This window comes from Schistocerca serialis, chromosome 7 (genome assembly GCF_023864345.2).
Source record: "Schistocerca serialis cubense isolate TAMUIC-IGC-003099 chromosome 7, iqSchSeri2.2, whole genome shotgun sequence".
Lineage (NCBI taxonomy): Eukaryota > Metazoa > Arthropoda > Insecta > Orthoptera > Acrididae > Schistocerca > Schistocerca serialis.
In genome coordinates, this window is record NC_064644.1 from 209,263,696 (window position 1) to 209,290,636 (window position 26,941).

At 40.6% G+C, this 26,941-nt stretch overlaps 1 protein-coding gene across 1 annotated transcript in view; it reads left to right on the forward strand.

Annotated features, from left to right (window-relative positions):
- Window positions 1-26,941, forward strand: part of LOC126412175 (cytochrome P450 4C1-like) — a 43,907-nt gene that overhangs the window by 13,088 nt on the left and 3,878 nt on the right. The window contains exons 2-11 of the mRNA XM_050081656.1: window positions 367-473; window positions 1,372-1,462; window positions 5,761-5,946; window positions 11,310-11,379; window positions 11,679-11,805; window positions 13,058-13,130; window positions 13,206-13,315; window positions 14,771-14,839; window positions 23,467-23,638; window positions 26,298-26,477. Of these exons, the coding sequence (XP_049937613.1) occupies window positions 367-473; window positions 1,372-1,462; window positions 5,761-5,946; window positions 11,310-11,379; window positions 11,679-11,805; window positions 13,058-13,130; window positions 13,206-13,315; window positions 14,771-14,839; window positions 23,467-23,638; window positions 26,298-26,477 (1,185 nt within the window). The remainder of the gene's footprint in view (window positions 1-366; window positions 474-1,371; window positions 1,463-5,760; window positions 5,947-11,309; window positions 11,380-11,678; window positions 11,806-13,057; window positions 13,131-13,205; window positions 13,316-14,770; window positions 14,840-23,466; window positions 23,639-26,297; window positions 26,478-26,941) is intronic.

Here is a 26,941-nt window from a genome sequence, read left to right on the forward strand (position 1 = left end):
GGAATAACAGATCAAATGAAGCAATACGTTTATGGCCTAAGAAAATAAAAACGTTTCAGCTATCGATGAGTTTAGTAATTGGTTAACAAAGGAACTTATGCAAACAGCAAAATGTACGAAAATAGTCAAAGAGATGAATTCCTCAAGTACAACAAATCAGTTAGTAAAGCACAATTGCAACACGACGACTTCTAGGACCAGCTTATTGACAGCGGACCATTTCCAAATAATAACTGACATTATAGGACGAAGAAATGAGAGTGCATTATCATTTAGCCTGGGATTCACTGATTTTGAGAACCACTGACTCAGCTCCTGCATTATCTTAAATGATGCTGTGTAACGTAACTGTCTTGTCTGTTGCAGAATTGACGAACGTGTTCGACCGCATGAGTAAACAGTACTGGCCGATGTTTCGTACTTGGCTTGGCCACACCCCCGAAGTTCACCTTATGAAGGCAGAATACGTTGAGGTAGGTAGCTGAAATAATGTTGTCCGTCTCCTGTACTTTATCAATCCCGCCATTATTGTGAGCACTGAATTCCTACATGTTGTTGTTGTTTTTGTGGACTTCAGCTCAGAGACGGGTTTAATGCAGATCTCCATGGTACTCTATCCTGTGCAAGCCTCTTCATCTCCAAATAACTACTGCAACCAATGTGCTCAGCGTATTCATCTCTTGCTCTCCCTCTACAATTTTTACCATCCACGCTTCCCTCCAGTACTAAATTGGTGATCTCTTGATGCCTCAGAAAATATCCTCTTCTTTTCTAAACTTGTTTACCGCCCATGTTTCACTTTCATACACGGCTACACTCCATACAAATACTTTCAGGACAGACTTCCTGACTCTTCAGTCTGTACTCGATGTTAACAAATTTGTCTTCTTCAGAGAGGCTTTCCTTGCTATAGCCCGTCTTCATTTTATATCCTCTCTACTTCGACCATCATCAGTTATTGTGCTCCCCAAATAGCAAAACTAATTTACTACTTTAAGAATTTCATTTCCTAATCTAATACACTCAGCATCACTTGATTTAATTATCCTCGTTTTGTTTTTGATGTTCACCTTATATCCTCCTTTCAAGACGCTGTCCATTGCGTTCAGCTGTTCTTCAAGGTACTTTGCTCCTACTTATATTGACCAAATGGGATTAATACACTGGACTCATATCTGAGAAGGCCAAATGCTGAATGGACTAGACAAATCCAGAGTATTGTATTATATGTATGACGAGTATCCCGCTCACTTCAGATAATGTATCTATACGACGTGCATGTCAAAGACTTGGCAAAATTTATTGAGTGATGCACCGTCGGGCTTGGCTAGCATTGTGCTGAGATTTACATTTATTGTATTCCTGTTTCAGAAAATAATGACGAGCAGCGAACTGATCACGAAGGCCCCTATTTACACGTTTCTGCAGCCTTGGCTTGGCGACGGGCTACTGGTGAGCACTGGTAAGTAACGTTGGCAGTTAAATGAACGACTACCTACCAGTTTGTTAGATTTTGTTATTAATATTAGTTACTATTAACTAACACATCTGGTATGGGAGATAACTCCAAAAGAAGATCCTTGGCGTGCTAGAAAGGGTATTGAGCACATGGCTGGTAACAAACTTTCGGTAAACACGCACTACTCTTAATACCCCAAAGAGCTTCGAAAAAAGGACGGTTTCAAAGGTAAATGACAAAACTATGAAAAGAGGCAAACGAAAATGGATCAGCGGGTACATCAAAGTAGTAATCTGAATGTTAGAGGTAGAACTTCAGATGTACTAAAAGACTTAAAAATCGATGATGTAGCAATCACAGAAATGAAAATGAAAATGAGAGGTAATAAACAGATAGAAGATTACGTTATGTTGAACCAAATGAAAGAGCAAGGAAAGGTGTAGCATTACTCCTGCAGAAGAGATGGGGAACACAGATCAAAGATGACACATACATAAACGAATGAATACAGTCAGACTGAAAAGAGGCAACGTCGCCGTTAAAAGCACATATCCACCAGAAGAAGCAAAAAGATTGAGTCTAGGATATTTTATGAAGAACTACAGAAGACTATGAATATTTACAATGCTACTGATAGAATAGCAATGATGAGTTATTTCAATGCCAGAACAGAAAATATTCCAGTAACGAATATTATAGCGCCTTTTGGCACTTTCAGTAACATAAAAATAATAGTAAATAATATAAAAATAATAATCTCACCTTTTCTATGGAAAGATAAGTATAGGATATGTATAGCTGGGCGAATAGAGAACGTAGATCAATAAATCGTTACATTTTGGTAAATTGTGAGCTTGTAAAAGACAAGATGTAGATAATATAATTTTTTAGTAATTTCCAGAATATTGCGCAATCGAAGAAAATGACAAACCAAACGAGTAGCCAATAAGATCGAAGTATTTATGAAGTGGATTTGATTGAAGAGGCGAGCAAGAAACATCTTCTTGAAAACAGATGAAATAAAGAGCTAGGAAACTTGCAAACTAAAGAAAATATAGAAGAAGAATGGCAAAATCTAAGTAATGTGGTATGTAGAGTATCAGGAGAAGCTCTCAGCAAAACGAAAACAATGAGAGAGAGAAAGGGCTTATAAATTGCGAATCATGATAAAATGAAAGCTGTTAAGGAAAAACAGGATGCATGCCCAAATACTTAAACTACTCCACAGCTGAGAAGAAGCAGTACGATAAGGGTAGAAGAAATATCGCAAAATGCAGTAAACATAACACACACACACACACACCAGGAACAATGGAACAGATTTATTTCTAATATCGACAGTTACGTTCACGGGAGACAGCAAATCGCCCATAAGTTTTTAAAAACTTGAAACACAATAGAAACAGAGAAGGTACAAATAAACAATATTGAAGAAAAACAATGGGTAAATTTTTACATAGGAGTATGATATGATGGAACAGCACAAGAAACTGAAACTGAACCATTAGTTGAGAAGGGAGTAGATGAAGTACAGGCTGGCATAATAACATCTACCTTGACGTCATTTATGAACAGAAAAGCAACAATAAGAGATGATATTACGGTGAATTGTTAAAACACGAATGAATGCTACGTATAAGACTGCCGCATCTCTTAAACGGATGTTGGAAAAACGATAGTATCCCCAAAGACTAGAAGACTGCTAAAGTGCTATCAGTTGTTTTAAAAAAAGCTGATAAAAGTCTATGCAGTAACTACAGAGGAATAAAAGTTTGCTGGACTCAGCACACACAATATATGCCAAGATTTTAAACACAAGTCTTAAAAACAGAACGGAAGTAGCACTGCATGAGGAAGAAATGGGCTTTAGTTAAGGACGCTCAATGATTGATGCAGTTTTTATTTTACAGCTGTACAAACACATAAAGTCTAAAATGCACTAAAGAAACACACTGCTTTTATCGATTTTAAAAAAAGCTTTTGAAAACGTCAGTACACAGAATTTTTGGAAGATAATGACGAATCGCGAATATCTGGAACATTTAATATTCTTGATATAAGTTTACATCAGAGCACGACTATCATTCTAGATCTCGACAGAAAAACGAGAATTGAGATACCAGCGAACAAAGGAGTACAACAAGGCTGCTGCATCTCTCCAACTTTGTTCAACATTTACGTACATGAATCTCAGAAAACAGAATTTCGAAAAGGTATACACCTAAACAGAAGAACTCTTTTAAATAACTTCCTATACATCGACGGTGCAGTGATCCTAGCAGATAAAGAAGATTACGTCCAGAACAGAATTTACTTACTGAAACAGATAACTGCTGAATGTGACATGTAGATCTCAACAGAAAACGATAATAACTTCAATTGGCAAAGGACACATTAGAACAAAAGTAGTGATGAATCAGTGAATCTTAGGATGAGTAAACCATTCCAGTTAGCTTGGATGTGAGGAGACAAATAGCTACAGCAAAGTTTTGACAATTAAGCTTATTACACTCAGTTACCAGATGTTGTAATTAAATTCTTCTGGGTGATTCGCAAAAAGCAAAAAAGCACAATAAATGAAATTTCTGAGAAGCGATAAAGGCAGCACAATAGAAGATTGACTAAAAAGTAAAGATAATAGAGAAAATGGTCTAATTTAGAAAAAAAAATTAGGTTGTAGAAAAAACTCGAACGGACACATAAAAAGAAGGGAGATTGAAAGACTCCCCTTAAAGGCTGGAAATTACATGCGCAAAGGAAGAAGAGGTAGAGGAAGAGTCTAGCAAAGATGGGTACAGTAAGACTGGGTACAGTAAGATTGACTAAGTATAGATTGAAAGACTCTCCTTAAAGGCTGGAAATTACATGCGCAAAGGAAGAAGAGGTAGAGGAAGAGTCTAGCAAAGATGGGTACAGTAAGATGGCTCTGAGCACTATGAGGGTACAGTAAGAGGCAAATTCGCTTAATACCTGAAGGGAAGGAGAATAGGAATAAGAAGAAAATTAACTGTACTGTATACTATCTGCTTCAGAGGCATGATTTTTGTGTATTCATATTTATATTATCCATTTTTTGCAGTCTTTAATATTGGTGTCATATGTTCAGTCTTTGTGTAAGACACCTGAATATTTTTTTTCTGCAGTTATTTTTGAAACCCTGATGTTCCACTGCCTTATCTCCAGACTATGTGGCAAGGATGTCAATTAAACCCGAATACCGAATACTAGTAATCTACTGTTTTCAGCCCAGTTCCATTTCGTTATTCAGTTCACTATTTCTTAGCTCTTCTGCAACCTCTTGGATTACTTTCTCAAGGACATAATTGAATAAGATGGGGAATTATCATGTGCTTGATTGACACCCGTTCGCACCTCAGTACTTCTCTAAAACTTAAATTTATGTCTATCAGTAATTGCGTGATTACCCGCAGCAAACTATTCCAGTTTTAAGAATTCAGAAGTAATGTCAATACAGTCCACGTCTTTTTCAAGCCGACAGACACTTAAGCGTGGAATAAAAACATTAGTATTACGTCTTGGATTGTGAGCTTAACACTTAGGATGTGCTCCTGACAAGACTTTTAGTTCCAAAAATTCCCCTTAATACTCCCTATGCCTGCCATCTACGCGTTTCTATAGTTTACTAAGTAGTCCTTTAGAAAGTGTCTTGTATATAAATAATAAAGCCGAGACCTCTTTGTAGTATTCAGCCTCACTTTCATCACCTCCCTAATGTGGACAATGAGTTAATGTGTACTTAGAATCTTGGACCATTCGCCGTAACATACGGAACAGATTTTCATTAATGAATTTATGCCCCTTCTTCGTTGTTTTTCATATTTTAAATCGCTTATACAACTTTGATTCTGGATAGTTCTCTTCAATAATTGAGGCGAAAGGATACTCTATAGGTTCGTGAGTGTTTAATAAAGTTTAATTTAGCAGCAGCAGTTGGCTGAGAAGTAGAAGTGACTGGAGGTTGTGCGGACGCAAATTCGTTTTAGTAGTCACACAATATTATTATCAAACTATTTTGTATTGTATCATAATACATCAGGTAAAGCATTGTCAACCAAAAATTATGTCAAAATAATCAGATTGTTTTTCGAAAATTATTTTCAGTTTGATAAAGCTGCTCACCACAGTTTTAATTAACATAATTACTACTGTTAAAACTGACTCGTTGATGACCAATATTGAATGTCATTCATGAATTTTACCAATGTTTCTGTTTTTTGGTTTTACTTGTACATATCAGTTGTGGCTGTACCAAAACTAACGAATTTACTTTTGTGTGACAGGAGCAAAATGGCACTCACGGCGGAAGATGATCACGCCTGCTTTCCATTTCAAAATTCTCGACAACTTCATTGATGTCTTTGCAGAGAAGTCGGAAATACTGATAGACATACTGAAGACCAAAGCCGATGGAAAGCCATTCGATATCTATCCATATATCACCCGTTGTGCTCTGGATATTATCTGTGGTAAGTTATGATCCGTTGAAAGACTGTGCACGTTCCACAATAAACCGATAGCAAAAATATGCCATTAGTAATACACATAAGAGATGACTAAATCATGTACCCTTAACTACACGAAATAATTTTTTAAACTCAGATATATAATACTGATAATAATAATAATTGTCAACCTGCAACTCAAAAATATTTTTTACTTCTTTCAATCGCAAGTCGTGAGAACAGGGAGGGCTGTTTTAGAACTTCGTTCTTTTCAGCGAAATATCATATAAGGTTGGAAGAGAACAAAGAAAATCCCAATTGGGAATATGTGGGAGGCTATTTGCAGTTCCAATATTCGCCTGGTGACCAAGAGGAACTTCCCGAAAATCTTGGTCAGACTGTGGGATCACAGTTATTTTAATAAAATTATAAACAGCCGACCAGTTGCAATGGATAAAGAATTCTTTACCTAGGTTTCGACAAATGTAAATTTGTCTTCTTCAGAAGGTGGCCTAAGGACAATGAACGTCATAGGTTACATTAGAAAAGTATGAAACTTAAGTCAAGAATAGATTTTAACACAGATTAGACAGCTCTTGCATTACAGAAATATGAGATCGACGACTGGTACTTACAATTTTACATTAGTAAGGACTAATGTACCATCGCCGTTTTTACAAGTGTCGGCATAGATCCATTTGTCAAAATTAAAATATAGCCCTAGAATTAGGGTTTGCCACGCAAATATAAATTAGTACATGGATCTTGCAGAGCTCACAAGATCCATGTACTAATTTATATGCGCCACAGTATTCTTTGTGGAAAATAAGTGACATGGGCATAGATGAAGTGATCTTCCAAAGATCGTATGAGAGACATCGCAGTGTGCCAAATGTGATATGTGGTGTGCTAGGGAGCAAGGCAGCTGAACTTTTTATTTCGTGTGATGGTTACGTTATCTCTGTATTTATCGGTACTTAACAGTGTTTACATGGAGGTCCATTATTAGAGTTCACATGTAAACATCGTCAAGAGTCGCGTCATGATATATTTGTAACACACATGGAATTTCTACCTTGTTGTTGTTGTTGTGGTCTTCAGTCCTGAGACTGGTTTGATGCAGCTCTCCATGCTACTCTATCCTGTGCAAGCTTCTTCATCTCCCAGTACCTACTGCAACCTACATCCTTCTGAATCTGCTTAGTGTATTCATATCTTGGTCTCCCTCTTTGATTTTTACCCTCCACGGTGCCCTCCAATGCTAAATTTGTGATCCCTTGATGCCTCAAAACATGTCCTACCAACCGATCCCTTCTTCTAGTCAAGTTGTGCCACAAACTTCTCTTCTCCCCAATCCTATTCAGTACCTCCTCATTAGTTACGTGATCTACCCACCTTATCTTCAGCATTCTTCTGTAGCACCACATTTCGAAAGCTTCTATTCTCTTCTTGTCCAAACTAGTTATCGTCCATGTTTCACTTCCATACATGGCTACACTCCATACAAATACTTTCAGAAACGACTTCCTGACACTTAAATCTATACTCGATGTTAACAAATTTCTCTTCATCAGAAACGATTTCCTTGCCATTGCCAGTCTACATTTTATATCCTCTCTACTTCGACCATCATCAGTTATTTTACTCCCTAAATAGCAAAACTCCTTTACTACTTTAAGTGTCTCATTTCCTAATCTAATTCCCTCAGCATCACCAGATTTAATTTGACTACATTCCATTATCCTCGTTTTGCTTTTGTTGATGTTCATCTTATATCCTCCTTTCAAGACACTGTCCATTCCGTTCAACTGCTCTTCCAAGTCCTTTGCTGTCTCTGATAGAATTACAATGTCATCGGCGAACCTCAAATTTTTTACTTCTTCTCCATGAATTTTAATGCCTACTCCGAATTTTTCTTTTGTTTCCTTTACTGCTTGCTCAATATACAGATTGAATAACATCGGGGAGAGGCTACAACCCTGTCTCACTCCTTTCCCAAACACTGCTTCCCTTTCATGCCCCTCGACTCTTATAACTGCCATCTGGTTTCTGTACAAATTGTAAATAGCCTTTCGCTGCCTGTATTTTACCCCTGCCACCTTCAGAATTTTAAAGAGAGTATTCCAGTTAACATTGTCAAAAGCTTTCTCTAAGTCTACAAATGCTAGAAACGTAGGTTTGCCTTTTCTTAATCTTTCTTCTAAGATAAGTCGTAAGGTTAGTATTGCCTCACGTGTTCCAACATTTCTACGGAATCCAAACTGATCTTCCCCGAGGTCCGCTTCTACCAGTTTTTCCATTCGTCTGTAAAGAATTCGTGTTAGTATTTTGCAACTGTGACTTATTAAACTGATAGTTCGGTAATTTTCACATCTGTCAACACCTGCTTTCTTTGGGATTGGAATTATTATATTCTTCTTGAAGTCTGAGGGTATTTCGCCTGTCTCATACATCTTGCTCATCAGATGGTAGAGTTTTGTCATGACTGGCTATCCCAAGGCCAAGGAATGTTGTCTACTCCCGGGGCCTTGTTTCGACTCAGGTCTTTCAGTGCTCTGTAAAACTCTTCACGCAGTATCTTATCTCCCATTTCGTCTTCATCTACATCCTCTTCCATTTTCATAATATTGTCCTCAAGTACATCGCCCTTGTATAGACCCTCTATATACTCCTTCCACCTTTCTGCTTTCCCTTCTTTGCTTAGAACTGGGTTTCCATCTGAGCTCTTGATGTTCATACAAGTGGTTCTGATATCTCCAAAGGTCTCTTTAATTTTCCTGTAGGCAGTATCTATCTTACCCCTAGTGAGACAGGCCTCTACATCCTTACATTTGTCCTCTAGCCATCCCTGCTTAGCCATTTTGCACTTCCTGTCGATCTCATTTTTGAGATGTTTGTATTCCTTTTTGCCTGCTTCATTTACTGCATTTTTATATTTTCTCCTTTCATCAATTAAATTCAATATTTCTTCTGTTACCCAAGGATTTCTATTAGCCCTCGTCTTTTTACCTACTTGATCCTCTGCTGCTTTCACTACTTCATCCCTCAGAGCTACCCATTCTTCTTCTACTGTATTTCTTTCCCTCATTCCTGTCAATTGTTCCCTTATGCTCTCCCTGAAACTCTGTACAACCTCTGGTTCTTTCAGTTTATCCAGGTCCCATCTCCTTAAATTCCCGCCTTTTTGCAGTTTCTTCAGTTTCAATCTGCAGTTCATAACCAATAGATTGTGGTCAGAATCCACATCTGCCCCTGGAAATGTCTTACAATTTAAAACCTGGTTCCTAAATCTCTGCCTTGCCATTATGTAATTTATCTGATACCTTTTAGTATCTCCAGGATTCTTCCATGTATACAACCTTCTTTCATGATTCTTGAACCAAGTGTTAGCTATGATTAAGTTATGCTCTGTGCAAAATTCTACAAGGCGGCTTCCTCTTTCATTTCTTCCCCGCAATCCATATTCACCTACTATGTTTCCTTCTCTCCCTTTTCCTACTGACGAATTCCAGTCACCCATGACTATTAAATTTTCGTCTCCCTTCACCACCTGAATAATTTCTTTTATCTCGTCATACATTTCACCCTTTTCCTACTGACGAATTCCAGTCACCCATGACTATTAAATTTTCGTCTCCCTTCACCACCTAAATAATTTCTTTTATCTCGTCATACATTTCATCAATTTCTTCATCATCTGCAGAGCTAGTTGGCATATAAACTTGTACTACTGTAGTAGGCATGGGCTTTGTGTCTATCTTGGCCACAATAATGCGTTCACTATGCTGTTTGTAGTAGCTAACCCGCACTCCTATTTTTTATTCATTATTAAACCTACTCCTGCATTACCCCTATTTGATTTGGTATTTATAACCCTGTAATCACCTGACCAAAAGTCTTGTTCCTCCTGCCACCGAACTTCACTAATTCCCACTATATCTAACTTTAACCTATCCACTTCCCTTTTTAAATTTTCTAACCTACCTGCCCGATTAAGGGATCTGACATTCCACGCTCCGATCCGTAGAATGCCAGTTTTCTTTCTCCTGATAACGACGTCCTCTTGAGTAGTCCCCGCCCGGAGATCCGAATGGGGGACTATTTTACCTCCGGAATATTTTACCCAAGAGGACGCCATCATCATTTAATCATACAGTAAAGCTGCATGTCCTCGGGAGAAATTACGGCTGTAATTTCCCCTTGCTTTCAGCCGTTCGCAGTACCAGCACAACAAGGCCGTTTTGGTTAATGTTACAAGGCCAGATCAGTCAATCATCCAGACTGTTGCCCCTGCAACTACTGAAAAGGCTGCTGCCCCTCTTCAGGAACCACATGTTTGTCTGGCCTCTCAACAGATACCCCTCCGTTGTGGTTGCACCTACGGTACGGCCATCTGTATCGCTGAGGCACGCAAGCCTCCCCACCAACGGCAAGGTCCATGGTTCATGGGGGGGATTTCTATCTTATAATACAGTTAATTGTGTAAATCATGATGCGCTGTATAGGCGAGTAGTAATACGTATCGTTGCAAACAGCTACAGCAGTACGCAGACACTCCCAAATGCCCCTCTCAGCAGCACAGTCCACCAAGAAAACCACAATACAGTGGTGTCGGAATGGTGGGAAGGGGGAAGGAACATGGATGCAGCTGTGGAGTCAACAGAAAGTGAGAAGTAATTCAAACCCGATAAACGTGACACTGGAAGGGAGGGACAGGGAACAGAGGGGGAAGGAGTAGTCTGAGGAAGTGGGTCCCCAAAGGATGGGAACCAAAATTCACGAGATTGTTGGTCTCAAATCCATACTATCTGACGAATAAATAAAACTTCTGTAGAGTCCATGTTATAAAACTTATTGAAGTACTAATAAAATTAGTATACTCTCATCCATAACATGCATTGTGAAATAGCTTCAGTAAATTCTTCGTCAACATCTGCACTGCAATTTGCATGCGGTTAATAAAATGGTAATATTCCATAAGAAAATAAATGCACAATATAAAGTATTTTCTCAAGTATAAAACAATAGTTGTTCGGTCACTCTGATAATAGTATCTAAAAATTCAGTGGTTAAATCGGTAGGTTATTCATTCAACTGGCAACGTATGAGACAAGCTGAATGATCGAGTAATACCAGACAATTTCTATCGATGGTATAACAATAAAATAAAAATTATTATAGCCAAATGGCGGAAGCATAATTCAAAAAATTTACGATTACTATGGCTCCAGCCAAAATAAAAATTATCAAATGTTTTTCTATACCTCTAGCCCGGACACTCTGTATAATGACTGCCACTATAAGCTACCCATTCAGCTGTTCCCATTTTTTTTAAGTTCTTGGAGTGGTAAAGTTAACTGTACAGCTGACTCGTCTGTTCTTTCTAGAAACGGCGATGGGAACTTCTGTAGACGCCCAGAGAGGCTCTCAGTCTGCGTACGTGTCTGCCGTCTACAGGTAAGCTTTCGCAGCTTTTCGCTTGCGTCTATGAATTAATTTATACTTTCGTCTTAGCACCCCATGCACCTTGTAAGTCGGTAAGAGATGGAACTTGTACGTAACTTGCATCTAATCATACGTCAAGATTCAGTACCCGGAATCTTCATATATGAGAATAAGCAAGTCCTTTAATGATCTGATTCTAGATATGCCAGTAGTCTGATTCTAGATATGCCAGTAGTAGTATCATAAAGATTTACCGGAGCAACCATAAACTGATCATAGTTTTAAAAGAGGGAAATTTTGCTCCTTTTCAGTACCAGTGAGATGACTATTAAGCGAGGTCTGTCGCCGTGGCTACACAGCGATTTTATCTACAAGAAGACTGCTACGGGAAAACAGTTCTTTAAGAATGTGGAAATCCTACAAGGGTTCACTAGAAAGGTACTTTCATACTAAAACGCCACAAGTAAGAAGAGCCTGTCCGAATGTACAGCTTAATGTAAATACTCAGAATGCATACAGCAAGCTGAATGAATGCGACGTGTTTCAAGAACGCAAGAAACCGTGGACTGTGTTTATAATGATAACAAAAGTAATGGGTGGGTAGCAAAAATTTCTCAAACCTGCAGAGCAACAGGTCGAACTGAGCTTCACATATAGATTTTAGTATGTCACTCAATCGTGTTGCAGCTCAGTACGAAATATGATCTGCTGTGTGACTGGCGAGTGGTGACGCACCAATCTCTAGGCACCCTACGATCAAATATTTTCAGTGATACATTATAGAGTAAAATAATGCTCTACTTACAAAATTATAAGCCGCGCTGTCACTAAGTTATGGTCACAGCTCCGCAGAAAGAGCAACGTTTCTCTTTTACACCGGTATCATTCTAACTAAATATTCCTTTCATTTAGTACGTCGTACATGGAATTTGTTCTCTAAAGTTAAAACCTTCCACATCTCATTTCCTCAAGTGTTCACCACATAAACTGAGAGAAGCAAACTGACCGGAGCACAAAATTTCTCATCCTAGTCTCTGAATTTCTGAACCTTTGGTGTCGTGGTGTCTACCAGTGTTTGGACCTAATTTTCCTTTCTGATGCATGTAAAATAAAGAAAGAAAGTTTCGTCGTTTCTAGAACAGTAGGAGTAATATTTGTAAGCTACATAATTTGGAACGAAGAATTATACTAGCCGCAGGGAAAGTGAATAGAGCACTTGTATTCGTGAATGTTGCGGTGCATCCGTAAAGTTAACAGCATGCAAGACACTACTGCGAGATATTATGGAGTGTCAGTAAAGTCTTTGGAATTTAATTCGGCCAGGAATCACAGAGGACATCGGATGAATTCAGAGCACTCCAACAGGATCGTAACACGACCGTCAGTATAGGTCGGAAGGAAGCCCAACGGAAATGTTCAATGAACTTAAACGGTTGAGGGGCTGCATTCTTTGCACGAAACACTGACGAGTAAAGTTAGAGCACCGGTACCCGAGGTAGATTGTGCTTCACTTTTGCTTCGGCCATCATACATCTCGTACAGGCTCAAAGAGAATTACTTAAGAAAGATTTATTTTTCCAATGAGTTACATGGAGATTTAGAGTCATAGGTTATTTTTCAATTTCCTGCGCTCATAAACGTCCATTGTTTCACACAAAATTGCTAAATCACTTATTTCTCTCATTTTCAGGTAATTAATGAAAGGAGGTTGTCAAGGCAATCAAATAAGCAGAAGACAACATCAGACAGTGTTGACGAATTTGGTAAGTCGACTTCCGTTGGTGTCTTATAAGCGAAATTACGTGAAGTTCTCCGACGAATGATATCATGTTTTACAGGGAGGAAGCGGCGAGTGGCGTTTCTGGACATGCTGCTGGAAGCTTCTGAGGGATCACAGAAACTCACTGATGAGGCAATACAAGAGGAAGTCGACACGTTCATGTTTGAGGTCAGCGAAGAATACTTGTTTCTACCAATACTAAATGAACTTAAGAGAACAATTTTTTCTGAAATTTAAGGGTGGCCATCGCTGAGAGGAAGATTATCCTTTTCTTTGTCTGTTAACGTACAGGACTGCCTAAAACGCTCACCAGATATAGACGGGATTATATGAAATGAAACTTAATTCGAAATTCACGTTGACCCTGGCTCGGCATTCTTGTTTCAGTCTGTCTGATACGACTGAGTTATTTAAGAAGCATTGTTTAAATATCTTGAACACTATTGAACTCAATGAGATATTAATTAGATTCTCATATCACTATCGTTAATCTCTCAGTTATTCGTAGACCCTTAGTTAAGCAGGTCGCCCACCACAGTTCAGGCACAATGTTCAATCGCTAGATCTGTAAAGATACAACAGCTCAAACTAAACTAAGTTCATACTTTTCGTTTGGTCTGCGGTGCGTATTTAATGATATCGTTTAAGTGAGGACTCCTAAGAGTTGCCAGCCGTATATTTAAGCGATATGGACATGAAATCAAGAAAATATCGATTATTATGTTACGTATTTCGCCATGGTAAGCTATTACATAACTTCTCCCGTTGTTTAACGAGAAACAGTTCATACGTGTCGAGTTACAAGCACAACGTTATTGCCCAGAAGACTGAAATGGCGTTATCTTCTCGCACTATTCGGCGGTACACAAGAAATACAAATAACAACCATGCTTCATCAGCGGTTAAACTTAATCTTTATTTTTCTGCATTTACCTTTGCTCGATGAAAAGGCTATTATTTACTAATGTCAAACTGGCATTTAATCTTTGCCCTAAGAACGGGAAGGCTGGTACTAAAATAAAGCGTCTAAAATCTGCGGTTAGAATGCTTTGGACTTTCACTTTATCCTGGAAAAAAAAGGAGTGGGCTCTTCTGCAGTATATAAATGAGTAAAGTTCTAAAAACACGCAAAAAGAAACATATCCGTAACTAAAACCAATTTTGCTCTTTTTAACTTTGTGGTAAGAAGTGCTACACCATTACGCCAAGCGATCGTTTACATTTTGTGAAGCGGGTGGTAACGACAGACAGCGTCTTTCACTCGAACTCATCGAAATAATTTAACAGGTTTCAGGCCGATGTACCCACGATGTCATACAATAGGATTCCATCTGTCTGTTCTTTATGCGAGAACAGCAACAGTGTTCATGCCGTAAGTCCATGTCTTAAATGATGCAGCGTCGATGATGGGCGTCAATGAATATCGATTGTAGTTCCTCCAGGAGTTAGCTTAGTCGTTTCCGAGAGGATGAGGTATCTGTTTTAATTGATCTTGTGGTTTTCATTCGTATGCGGTAGAAAACATTTTCGCGTCTGATTTATCATTACATAGACAATTATTACAGTTTTACCTCATGAATGAGGTGGAGTCGCCGACTGTAACACAGTGTTTTTGTTTTCCAGGGCCATGACACTACATCGGTCGGAATGGCTTGGACGCTTTTTCTGCTGGGCCATCATCCAGATGTTCAGGTGAGCAAATTAGTGATGAAATGGAAAATACATGAGTACATTTCCTTAGCAATTTACTTCCCTTTTTCGTAGGTGTCACAGATACGTGAATAATTTCTGTCGAAATTATTAGAAATGTGACTTCTTACAGACCACTAATACATGATTTTTTTGTGTTACTGAGTAGCACGATTCTTGAATATTTAATACCAACCAAAATATAAGTCCTCGTCTTAACTCACGTTAAAAATGTAAAACTTTTTTCTGTTGCACTAAAGATGCTTCCATAGCCTAACAAAATATTTATCTGTTGAACCAAAGGAACTATTCAGAAAAAATGAATTAAGATATGACTCTGTAACACCCCACCCATCACTTAGCTGGTTCTGACGTGTGTTCACCCCAACTAATTGACTAACAGATCAACAGAGAGTGCAAAACTGCCGCAGTATCGGATAATGCAAAAAAAGTAATATGGCCCTGTGACTCCTGATTGAACTGCGGTGGCAGTGTTGACATTAATTTATTCAGAATTGATTACTTTTAAATAAAAAGGGTGCACATTGATGTTATATTCAGCTATTGAACACCAGATGCAAATGTTGAACCTAAAATTAATTTAGAAAGTGACTTGGGATTTCTACTACTTGATTGAAAACAGATGCAGTCGATCAGCACAAATTTATTTTAACTCCCGACCTTCAATCATCACATTACAAGACTCTCCCATCAGGCAGTGGTAATAAATTGCGTTTGTGTGGAGTAAAGCGCGCTAACTCAAAAGTAATTCCTATCGACTCACCCAGGCGTAATGCGAAGTGCGAGAAGAATTCTACAATACACAGCCCATGAAACCCTCGTGGAAACTTTGCCGACGTGATCCAACAAATTAATCAGTGGCTGGAGCGGGCGTAATATCACCGAATACAGCATGGCGGAGCGGCGTCTTTGTGTGGACGTCGGCCGACCTCGTGGTGCTGCAAGGCTGTGCTCGTCTATTCACTCCTAGCTACCTTGCTCAGTACATAGCTGAACCAAAACTTCCTATCTCCAAGCTCAATCGTTCCCTTTGCTAAGTCCTAAACTGCAGAGGTCCTCACTCTTTCTCAGGCAAGCTGAGTCAAGAACGCCACGTCCGCACTCTAGGGAAGCTGGGAACGGAAAACCTCTATGGGGACTTCTCCCAGTCCGCTCTTCGCCTTGGTTTCCCCTCCAACAAAATCACTTATGCCAATTGCAGCGCCAGTCGCGTTAATTATGCGTCGCTTTCCAGCGCCGACTAATGCCTGCTCTGGGAAGTGAACAAATTCCCACAAAATTTCCCTTCCTCTCAACTTCTGTTATTTAGCTCCTCCCAGGCCACCCATCAAGGTTAGTGTCTGCACAAACACCAATTTTTCCCGAATTCTGACTCCCAGGAGAGAACTTCAAATTCCTCGGTTATACGTTCCCATCGGAGGCCGGCGTATTTCATTCTGTCACTCTTCACCTGATTTACTTCAGACTCTGCAGACCGTGAATTCAGTCTGAAGTTGCTATAGTCACGAACACGCATATTTTGACCTCTGTTGACCTCTCCGCCGTAGCTTTAGGCGGCTTTCTCGCATGTTTCCCTGAAAACGGGATGACGGACATTTATCAACAGGTGTACAAGTTCTCCATCTGCTTCCCGGTATACCAGCATGGGGTCGGGGTCAACCACCCATGCTGTCACTCATCTTAAAGCGCTTTCTCAGAGCTTGAGCCGCCCTAAGCTGCCTATTGTCACTTCCCTTCGCCGTTCCCTAGCTGTCCACAGTCAACTCTAAATACATCCCTGGGGTAAACTAGAGTCCAGTAAATCGACTCATTTCCACAAAGTTTTCATGTCATGTGAATTATTTTAAAACCATCACCTGACATTAATTATTCCAATACCTCCATACTATACCCCCTATAAGATGCATTGTGCCTTGTCAGTCATTTTGTTCAGCCCTACTGTTCGCTCAACGTGAGTTAAGTGATCTTTAATGACTTCATGTAAGGGGCATAGTTCTTGCCATCTTACAACTCAAAATTTTGTTTGCTGTCCCTCGTAAGGTTTATTTTATTTGGCTAATGATTGAAGATTAGTATTAAAAACCATCCTTAGTCACTGAGAACTTAGTTATGGATACTGAATTTCATTTTTACGCGGCCCGCATCTCGTGGTCGTGCGGTAGCGTTCTCGTTTCCCACGCCCGGGTTCCCAGGTTCGATTCCCGGCGGGGTCAGGGATTTTCTCTGCCTCGTGATGGCTGGGTGTTGTGTGCTGTCCTTAGGTTAGTTAGGTTTAATTAGTTCTACGTTCTAGGGGACTGATGACCATAGATGTTAAGTCCCATAGTGCTCAGAGCCATTTCATTTTTACGCCAGGTGTTGTATCTGTGGAAATTAACACGTTTCCCAAAATGTGATAGATTACAAGTTCGCTTCCATGTCCATGTTCCACAACAGTTGATATAATCAACTATTACTTGTTTTACCATCTTAAGCTTACTTCAGTAAAAGGTTATTTTACACCAGATGCGTTTCGTTTTTTCTTATAAAGCATCTTCTGCAATCATTCTTCAAATACGGACAAATAATATGTTGGTAAATTTTTGTAATTTTTGCATTAAAAACTTAATTTACGCATAAAATTTGTGTTTAGCGTGCTTACGAAGTTCATGCCTCTTGTTCACATATTCTGCAAACTACTGCTTTATTCCTTCTTTGATAGCGGAGGTTGAAGTCGAAAGAAACTCAGTTACACATTAACCCCTGGCAGTTTTACGCATTTTTTGAAACCATGTTTGTTGACGATGCTTTGGTGTTATTTCCATTTCATCTCAGTTTTGTAAACCTTCCACGTGTTCCACACTCAGCTCAGTGTTTATGTTTATTCATTTGTTTTCCGTGTATGTTGTGAGTGCTACTAACCTGTGAATGACGCTATTTTTTCATCATAGTCTTCCATGTGTGTGTTTGTGCATATGCGCGCGTGGAGAGAGAAGAGAAAGATAGGCAAAGATTAAACTGCGTGGTGTGGCAGTAGAGAGAAAAGACTTGTTTGTGTGAGCGGCGGGGGAGTGGCGGTGTGATGAGTGCAAAAAAGTGAGTGTGTCTGAGATATTCAGCAGAGTAGTGGGTGTCATGGTTTTTGTCATAATCATGTGTGTGGAGGTGTGTGTGTGTGTGTGTGTGTGTGTGTGTGTGTGTGTGTGTGTGTGTGTGTGCGGGGGAGAGGGGAATTGTGTTTGTGAGCGTAAATTAGTGACTATGTCTTATAAGTTCATCAGAGATGTGAGTGAAGTGGGAAGCGAGGGTAGTAGTTCGAATTTGCGAGTGGGAAAATGATAATAGGGAGGGCAACTGGAAGAAGATGGTAGTGGTGAAAGGGAACAGAAACAACCCATAAACGATGAGACCAACCTGGCTAGCAATACACTTTTTAAACTAATAGACCAATTAATATAACATTAAATTTAGCCATACGGACAAACGTCTACAAGTATCATCCACCCACCATCACCAACGCTACCCCTCTCCTCCCACTCACCTGTACTATCTCCTCGTAGTTTCTTTCCCATAATCACCTTCCGACCTTCTACAATCGAACCTAAAACTGTTGTCCCACCGCCATCGCTCACATCTTTGCTGGACATCTAAGACATCCTCATTGCTCTACACTCGCTCGCACCTATCCAAAAACACTCACACACACACAAAAACACAAACACACACACACACACACACACACACACACACACACACACACACACACACATACACACTCTTTTCGTTCTATCCCCCTTTTGCCAAAATCTAATCTCTTTGTTTCTTTCTCTTCTCTCTCTCTCTCTCTCTCTCTCTCTCTCTCTCTCTCTCTCTCTGTCAATAGACACACACCGCTGATAACTGATAATTTATTCGTGACTGATTTCGCTGCTTTAAGCAGCCTATTTATGTGATTAGTAGCGTTACTTATATTATCACATTCACAGACGTGTGAGAACTCACAACAGTCCAAAGGAAGATATGTCGCAAAAATGCCGAATATTTCGCGAAAAACATGGTTCTTTCAAATAAAGCTACCCAGACGTCAAACTACTACTATATGCGCATCCGGTTGTGTCACGGCTGTTACCCTTCACATCTTTGTAAGATAAAAGTTCAGCCATCTCCAAATTGCAAAGTGCACACAACTGAGATTACAGGCCTCAACCATGTGACACTAGGGTGTTCACGCTATGATAGGTAACGGCACAAGTTTCTTAAGGTCTTGATCAGAGCATTATTTCCCAAACCTTCATCTGTGACGGACCTGTTTCGACAGCTGACCACAATAGAACAACAGACTATGTCAGTATTGGTCAGTTTCTGCAAGAAGCGGATATCACATTTATAAGTCAGACACAAAGGTTACAGAGTAAGAAGTTGTGATATATGGACTGTACTGAATGCGTCAACGTACAAAGTGTACCATGAAGTTTGTCTGGAATTAATTTCGAATGCGTACGCTGCATATATCACACGGTATACTAAATCTGTAGTTACTCATTTCTCTCGCTAAATACACTCCTGGAAATTGAAATAAGAACACCGTGAATTCATTGTCCCAGGAAGGGGAGACTTTATTGACACATTCCTGGGGTCAGATACATCACATGATCACACTGACAGAACCATAGGCACATAGACACAGGCAACAGAGCATGCACAATGTCGGCACTAGTACAGTGTATATCCACCTTTCGCAGCAATGCAGGCTGCTATTCTCCCATGGAGACGATCGTAGAGATGCTGGATGTAGTCCTGTGGAACGGCTTGCCATGCCATTTCCACCTGGCGCCTCAGTTGGACCAGCGTTCGTGCTGGACGTGCAGACCGCGTGAGACTACGCTTCATCCAGTCCCAAACATGCTCAATGGGGGACAGATCCGGAGATCTTGCTGGCCAGGGTAGTTGACTTACACCTTCTAGAGCACGTTGGGTGGCACGGGATACATGCGGACGTGCATTGTCCTGTTGGAACAGCAAGTTCCCTTGCCGGTCTAGGAATGGTAGAACGATGGGTTCGATGACGGTTTGGATGTACCGTGCACTATTCAGTGTCCCCTCGACGATCACCAGTGGTGTACGGCCAGTGTAGGAGATCGCTCCCCACACCATGATGCCGGGTGTTGGCCCTGTGTGGCTCGGTCGTATGCAGTCCTGATTGTGGCGCTCACCTGCACGGCGCCAAACACACATACGACCATCATTGGCACCAAGGCAGAAGCGACTCTCATCGCTGAAGACGACACGTCTCCATTCGTCCCTCCATTCACGCCTGTCGCGACACCACTGGAGTCGGGCTGCACGATGTTGGGGCGTGAGCGGAAGACGGCCTAACGATGTGCGGGACCGTAGCCCAGCTTCATGGAGACGGTTGCGAATGGTCCTCGCCGATACCCCAGGAGCAACAGTGTCCCTAATTTGCTGGGAAGTGGCGGTGCGGTCCCCTACGGCACTGCGTAGGATCCTACGGTCTTGGCGTGCATCCGTGCGTTGCTGCGGTCCAGTCCCAGGTCGACGGGCACGTGCACCTTCCGCCTACCACTGGCGACAACATCGATGTACTGTGGAGACCTCACGCCCCACGTGTTGAGCAATTCGGCGGTACGTCCACCCGGCCTCCCGCATGCCCACTATACGCCCTCGCTCAAAGTCCGTCAACTGCACATACGGTTCACGTCCACGCTGTCGCGGCATGCTACCAGTGTTAAAGACTGCGATGGAGCTCCGTATGCCACGGCAAACTGGCTGACACTGACGGCGGCGGTGCACAAATGCTGCGCAGCTAGCGCCATTCGACGGCTAACACGGCGGTTCCTGGTGTGTCCGCTGTGCCGTGCGTGTGATCATTGCTTGTACAGCCTTCTCGCAGTGTCCGGAGCAAGTATGGTGGGTCTGACACACCGGTGTCAATGTGTTCTTTTTTCCATTTCCAGGAGTGTAGTTAATTCCAAAGGCCAATAAATACGAGTATCATCATCATCATCAGTTATCTGCTATATCAGCAGGTCCTTTGCCTCTGTATTTTCTGCGATCCATTGCTTCCTTCTTAAGGCTGCTGTATGTTGTACCGTCCATCATGTCATCCAGTATCTGGAATCTCTTCCTTCCTCGCTTCCTTTTCCCTTCTACATAACCTTCTAAAACTGTTTTTATCAGTCCGTCATTCTTTCTTAATATATGCCCAATCCAATTTCTTTTTCTTCTCTTTATTACATCTAGTAACTGCCTTTTCTCTCCCACTCTTCTCAGTACCTCTTCATTTTTTACTCTGTCCATCCAACTTATTCCTTCCATCTTCCGCCATGTCCAGATCTCAAAAGCCTCCAGCCTTTCTCTGTCTTTTTTCCTCATAGTCCATGTATAGATGCTTCCAAAGTTTGTAGTCACAGAATCCATCCCCAGAGAGCGTCTCCGGAGGCTAATCTAGATGACGCTACTAATCGCCTGACGTTGGTGTTTGCGGTTTTATTCAGGTTCATTTTACCTCATTCACAAGTTTTCAACCTACAAAGAGAACCAATAAATAAAATACGTATTGTGGTGAATGCGAAACACGTGAAACTACAGGAGTCTTTCTCTTGTGAAGTATTCAAAAGTGAGACGAAGTGGAGGTAACATAAACACTGGGTGAGAAACAAGGAGCTTAAAAAACGCAAAAAATTGCGAAGTTTTTTCGATTCTAGGATGAAAAAGAAATAAATAGCAGTGGCTTTCAGAATAGGTAAAAAAGAGCCACGAATGGCGTAAGTGAAATGTACGCATATTTTATAAGGAAGCACTGTTTTTAATCTAAAACACCAGAACACGGAAAAAAGATACAAACACGAAGAAAGAATTTAGTGACACCAACGGAAGTTGGTAGGATTGTTTTTACATGTATATTCAAATTTAGCAACAGTCGCACAAGAGTGGGGCTAGTCTCACCATTATGAGGATGTAAATCAGGTTTACTTATGTTTACAGGATGTAAATCAGGTTTACACGTTGTAATGGTCATAAGCGTTAGTTACCCTGTACATGACTGTGGGCAGCAGTGGTTACGGGAAGGCTCGGTCACGAAAGACCGGGTTTCGGACAGCCACGTGGCGTTACCGAGAGGTGTATGGCAGGGATTCGAGCACTGGTTCGAACCACAGTGACACAACTGATTGAAATGGTTCAAATGGCTCTGAGCACTATGGGACTTATCATCTAAGGTCATCAGTCCCCTAGAACTTAGAAATACTTAAACCTAACTAATCTTAGGACATCACACACATCCTTTCCCGAAGCAGGACTCGAACCTTCGTCCGTAGCGGTCGCGCGGCTCCGACACAGCTGATACTGTTACAAATCGGTTATATCAAGTGCAGCTTCAAGTCAGTGCATTTCACTGATCCCAAACAACTACCATTTCCAACTTTAGTGGAGTCTAGCGAGAGCTCATAAGAGAGAGTAGTGGAGGTCTGCTGTGTTTTTTGATGAAATCTTGTTCTCCCGCGCTGGCAGTGATGTCCATGTGTTTGTTAGTAAGAGGCCAGGTGAGCATGTGCAACCAGTCGGCGTCCTAGTCACACTGGACGTGCACTTCGAGTTATGAATTGGGGTGCGACGTCGTATAAAAGCAAAAGCACTCTCGTGGTTATCCTACAAACCCTGACCGCAAATTTGTACGTCAGCCTGCTGATTCAATCTGCTGTGCTGCCTTCATGAACAGAATTCCAGGGAGTATTTCCCAACAGGATAACGCTCACTCACACACCGCTATTGTATCCCAACATGCTCTGCAGATTGTTGTCGTGTTGCACTGGTCCACTCGATCACCAGATCTGTCTCCAATCCAGCATGTGTGGGACATAATTGGACGACAAATCCAGCGCCATCCACAATCAGCATTAACCATTCCTGTCTTGACGGACGAAATGCAAGAAGCATGGAACTCCATCCGGCTGGTCCCGGCGGAACTCCGAGTCCTCCCTCGGGCGTGGGTGTGTGTGTTTGTCCTTACGATAATTTAGGTTAAGTAGTGTGTAAGCTTAGGGACTAATGGCCTTAGCAGTTAAGTCCCATACGATTTCACACACATTTGAAGATTTGGAACTCCATCCCACAAACTGACCTCAGCCGCCTGTACAACAAAACGCATCCACGCTTGCAGGCTTGCATTAAACATTTTGGTCGCTACACCAGTTATTCACGTACCAGCATTTCAGACTTACAATGGCTTAGCTCGCGCTTCCAGTAACCTAGGATATCAATCACTTAAACACATTACCTAGAGAAATGAATACCCAAAAATTCTGTACTCTGCGTTAATTATTTCTCAGTGCTGGGATTTTTTTTGCCGTCAATGTATTATGTACCCACACCTTCAAAGTGATCGAACCAGAAACTTTATAAATAAAATGTAACACGTTTGAGGGAAACATTTTCCTTAATTGTAGGAAAAACCATTAATAATTCATACTACAGGCTATATAGTACCTTGCAGAGGAGCTTACGACATAACCACGGATGAATACTGCATATTACAGCAACTGTTCGCTTTTGCGTAATCATTACTTACTTCTCTCACTATCTGATCTGAACAACTACAATAATGATTGCAGGAGAAGGTCTACGCAGAGCTAAACGATGTCTTCGGAGGGGATGCCCGGCGGAATCCATCGATGCAGGACCTCAACAACTTGAAGTATCTGGAGATGGTGATCAAGGAATCGCTCAGGCTCTATCCCAGCGTGCCTTTCGTAGGCCGAAAGGTTACCCAGGACGTAGAAGTAGGTATGCAAAACACTTTGTTTAATATTTCATCCGTCGACTCTTTCACCAATGAACGTACCACTTGTAGTACGTACGTTCAGGAAGAATGTCGTTAACATTCACAGAATATAATTAGTTATGAATATGCTTTAACGTTCTATGTTATTTGTCAAATAATCCACTTGCCTACTGGTATTCCAGTTTGCAAGTCTCCACTGTCTGCTATTAGAACAGAAGTAAACAATGCCGACCATGAAGTTGAAACGGTGTACCAGCTTGTTACATGAAAGGGTTTCATAAGTCCCGTTTCATTACGATTACATTCTCTGAGGCATGTTGCTTATTTATAACGGAGACTTTCTTGTGACGTATTTAATTATTCCGCAAACCAATAGCTTCCGGAGAAGGGATGGGCTTACTCGTTCATTTATTTATTGATACACATCCTTTCCGGAGTTTGTGACTGAATGTAAATGAGTATATTGTAAGTCTGAACGCTTGCGTGGGTAATCACAGAGGGTGAGTAGAGTAGAGCCATTGGTAACCTTAATTTAGCAAGGTTAGTAAGGAATGAATACTGTGATATGAGTCTAAGATATACGTCAGGTTACTTATTTGTGGTGAAATGATTAGTCAGGCCGAACGCGTCCTTTTCCCCCTCCACTCTTTAGAAAGCGGAGCCGTTTCTCTGCATCCGTGCTGCCAGGGATTTTGGCTTCGGCGTGGTAAGGTAACGGAAATTCTCTGTAGGGCTGTCTCTTCTAAGTACTGGTTGCAGCTATCTTTCAGCGTCATTTTCGCTATAGGAATGCTTTTAGGTACATTAATCTTTAGTAAACTTCCCGGCAAGTGTGTAGTGTGAGCTATTGACTTCGTGTGAGACTGAACTACTGATAATTCATGCGTTGATCAATAAGGATTCATAGTTCATTAGTAATTTGTCTATAGATGTTCACGTATAAATTTGGGTGATATTTATCCCAGTTTAGTGACTTTTTTTCTTTGCATCCAGTATGGAGACCGTTGTTCGCCATCATCCCCAAGCGCTCATGATTTTACAGCTACCAAAACATAACATGTAGCATTGTGTTGTACATTAAAATCCACGTAGCGCGACTGTTTACATCCCATACGCATTATTAATTGGTGATTATTTTTCTGAATATTCGACATTTTTGTTGACAGTAATCCATTGTGTTTCCTGGTTAGTTTGGTTCACTTGTATAAAAAAAAAGAAAAAAAAATTATGTGCGGTTTGAAACTCTTAAAATGATTATTTCGTTGCGAATGTTTTGCCAACCTTGGTTTGCCATCAACCCCATGTTTTCATGATTTCACGGTTAGTAAGCCATACTACGTTGCATTGTGCAGAAAGCCAAAATCCGTGTAGAATGACTACCTGCATGCTGCCAAATTATTACTCAGTAACCTTTTTTTTATTATTATTACCTTACCATTTACAGAAAATAATTCATTGCTTTTGTTGGCCTGGACATAATGACACCCCTGTTTTTAGGAAGACGACGAAAAGAAATTCTGATTCCATCTGGAAGTATATATAATTTATTTAAAAAAATAAAATAAAAAAATGAAAAAATTCAGTTGTGAGGAGCATTATGCAGAAAGTTATTACACAGTTAACTTCAGTCATTTCTTCATCGTATGTTTGCATCTCCATATTTTACGAATTTCATACAGTACACCTGCCACGCAGCACAATACGCCGAACAACGCTATGACCATTTATTACTCAATTCCAGTCTTGCCTAACTAAACCTAGGAATGACTGTGAAGTATCTGTAGGCATCGATTTTTTCTTTTGTCAATTGTGCCCGATGTAAGGAAAATGTTTATTTCCTGATCTAACAGACACCTCGTATACTTGTAACAACTACATATAATAATCAGGGAGCTGTTTCATTGTTAGTAAAATGAAAAATTATTCAAAAATTATCATAATAACTGTGCTACAGAAACTGTTATAAAATATTTAATGTCAACAATTACAAGTTACGATTGGTGGTAGATGCCTGTAACATCAAAATTTGCCTTGTTTTTTTCCTCTGCTAGTCGCTTGTGCAACAATTACATCTACATCAATTTAATTGTCCATATGAAATGCTAGTTATTCAAAAAATAGATGATTTGGGACATTTTTGGCATTGCTAAAGTGCTTAAAATTCGTTCGTGTGTATTTTGACTTCGCTCTACGTGGCGCTGCGTTCGCTTGTCACGGCTGGATCTGCTTATTCGCCGATTCATGCAGTAGGTAGGAAGCGCTCCACAAACCGCTATCATAAGCGGTTCTTCGTGCAGCAGAAATGAGTAAATTCAATACTGCAGTGCGCCTTAGCAGCATAAATTTGTACAGAGCATTTTTTTCTGTGTATCCTTCCGGTGTAAAAAATTTCTGTGTAGTTTTTGGCATTATTGTAATGCGTATTTTTACATTCCATGACAGGGACTTTTTGTTATATGTGTTTTGGGTGAGCTGGAAAGTCATTCATTTTTACTTATTCTGGACTCCATTAACTTTTTCTCGAGGGCATTCCAGCTCATCCAGTCTCCAAGATATTTGAATTCTTCGACCATCTCAATTTTTTTATCATACAGCGGTTTAATTTCAACATGGTGATATATGGTGATGATAAGCCTCATGTTTGATTTGTCCGTCTGGCAGGTGGTTACCACCTTCCGAAGGGAACAATGATACTTTTGCACATCCGCAAAGTCCACCGCGATCCTGAACACTGGCCGAACCCGGACCGCTTCAACCCTGACAACTTCCTGCCAGAGAACGCCCAGGGAAGGCACCCTTACGCCTACGTGCCCTTCAGCGCCGGACTTCGTAACTGCATAGGTAAGCAGTCCCAACGACAACGTTGCTACATTCTGCACCACAAAGGGGCTCTATATTAAAATATTATGGTAGTCTCTGATTACATACTGTTACAAAGCAACTCCTTGTACTGAAAAAAATTGACATGATAAAACTTTAATTCATCTACGTTATGTCAAGAAACCAAGAAAGTAGTCAGTAGACGTAGTAGTGCCAAATTTCTTGTTTGCTTGTTTATTGAGACAGTGTCTGATGCATATCTTAAGAGCTATAGTTTGTAATCTGCCACAAACTTGTAACATCAGTGATGAAGATAACAATAATTTCTCTACGATACCTCATTTTGAAACATTTCCATTACATCGTGTTATATACAATCTTAAATGTGTTACGCTAATCTCTTCATCTCTGCAGATTTTATTCCATATTTTCTGCTGTTTCTTTGTGTGACGAGGTCTTTGTAGGCCATCTTAGCTCAAGTCCCC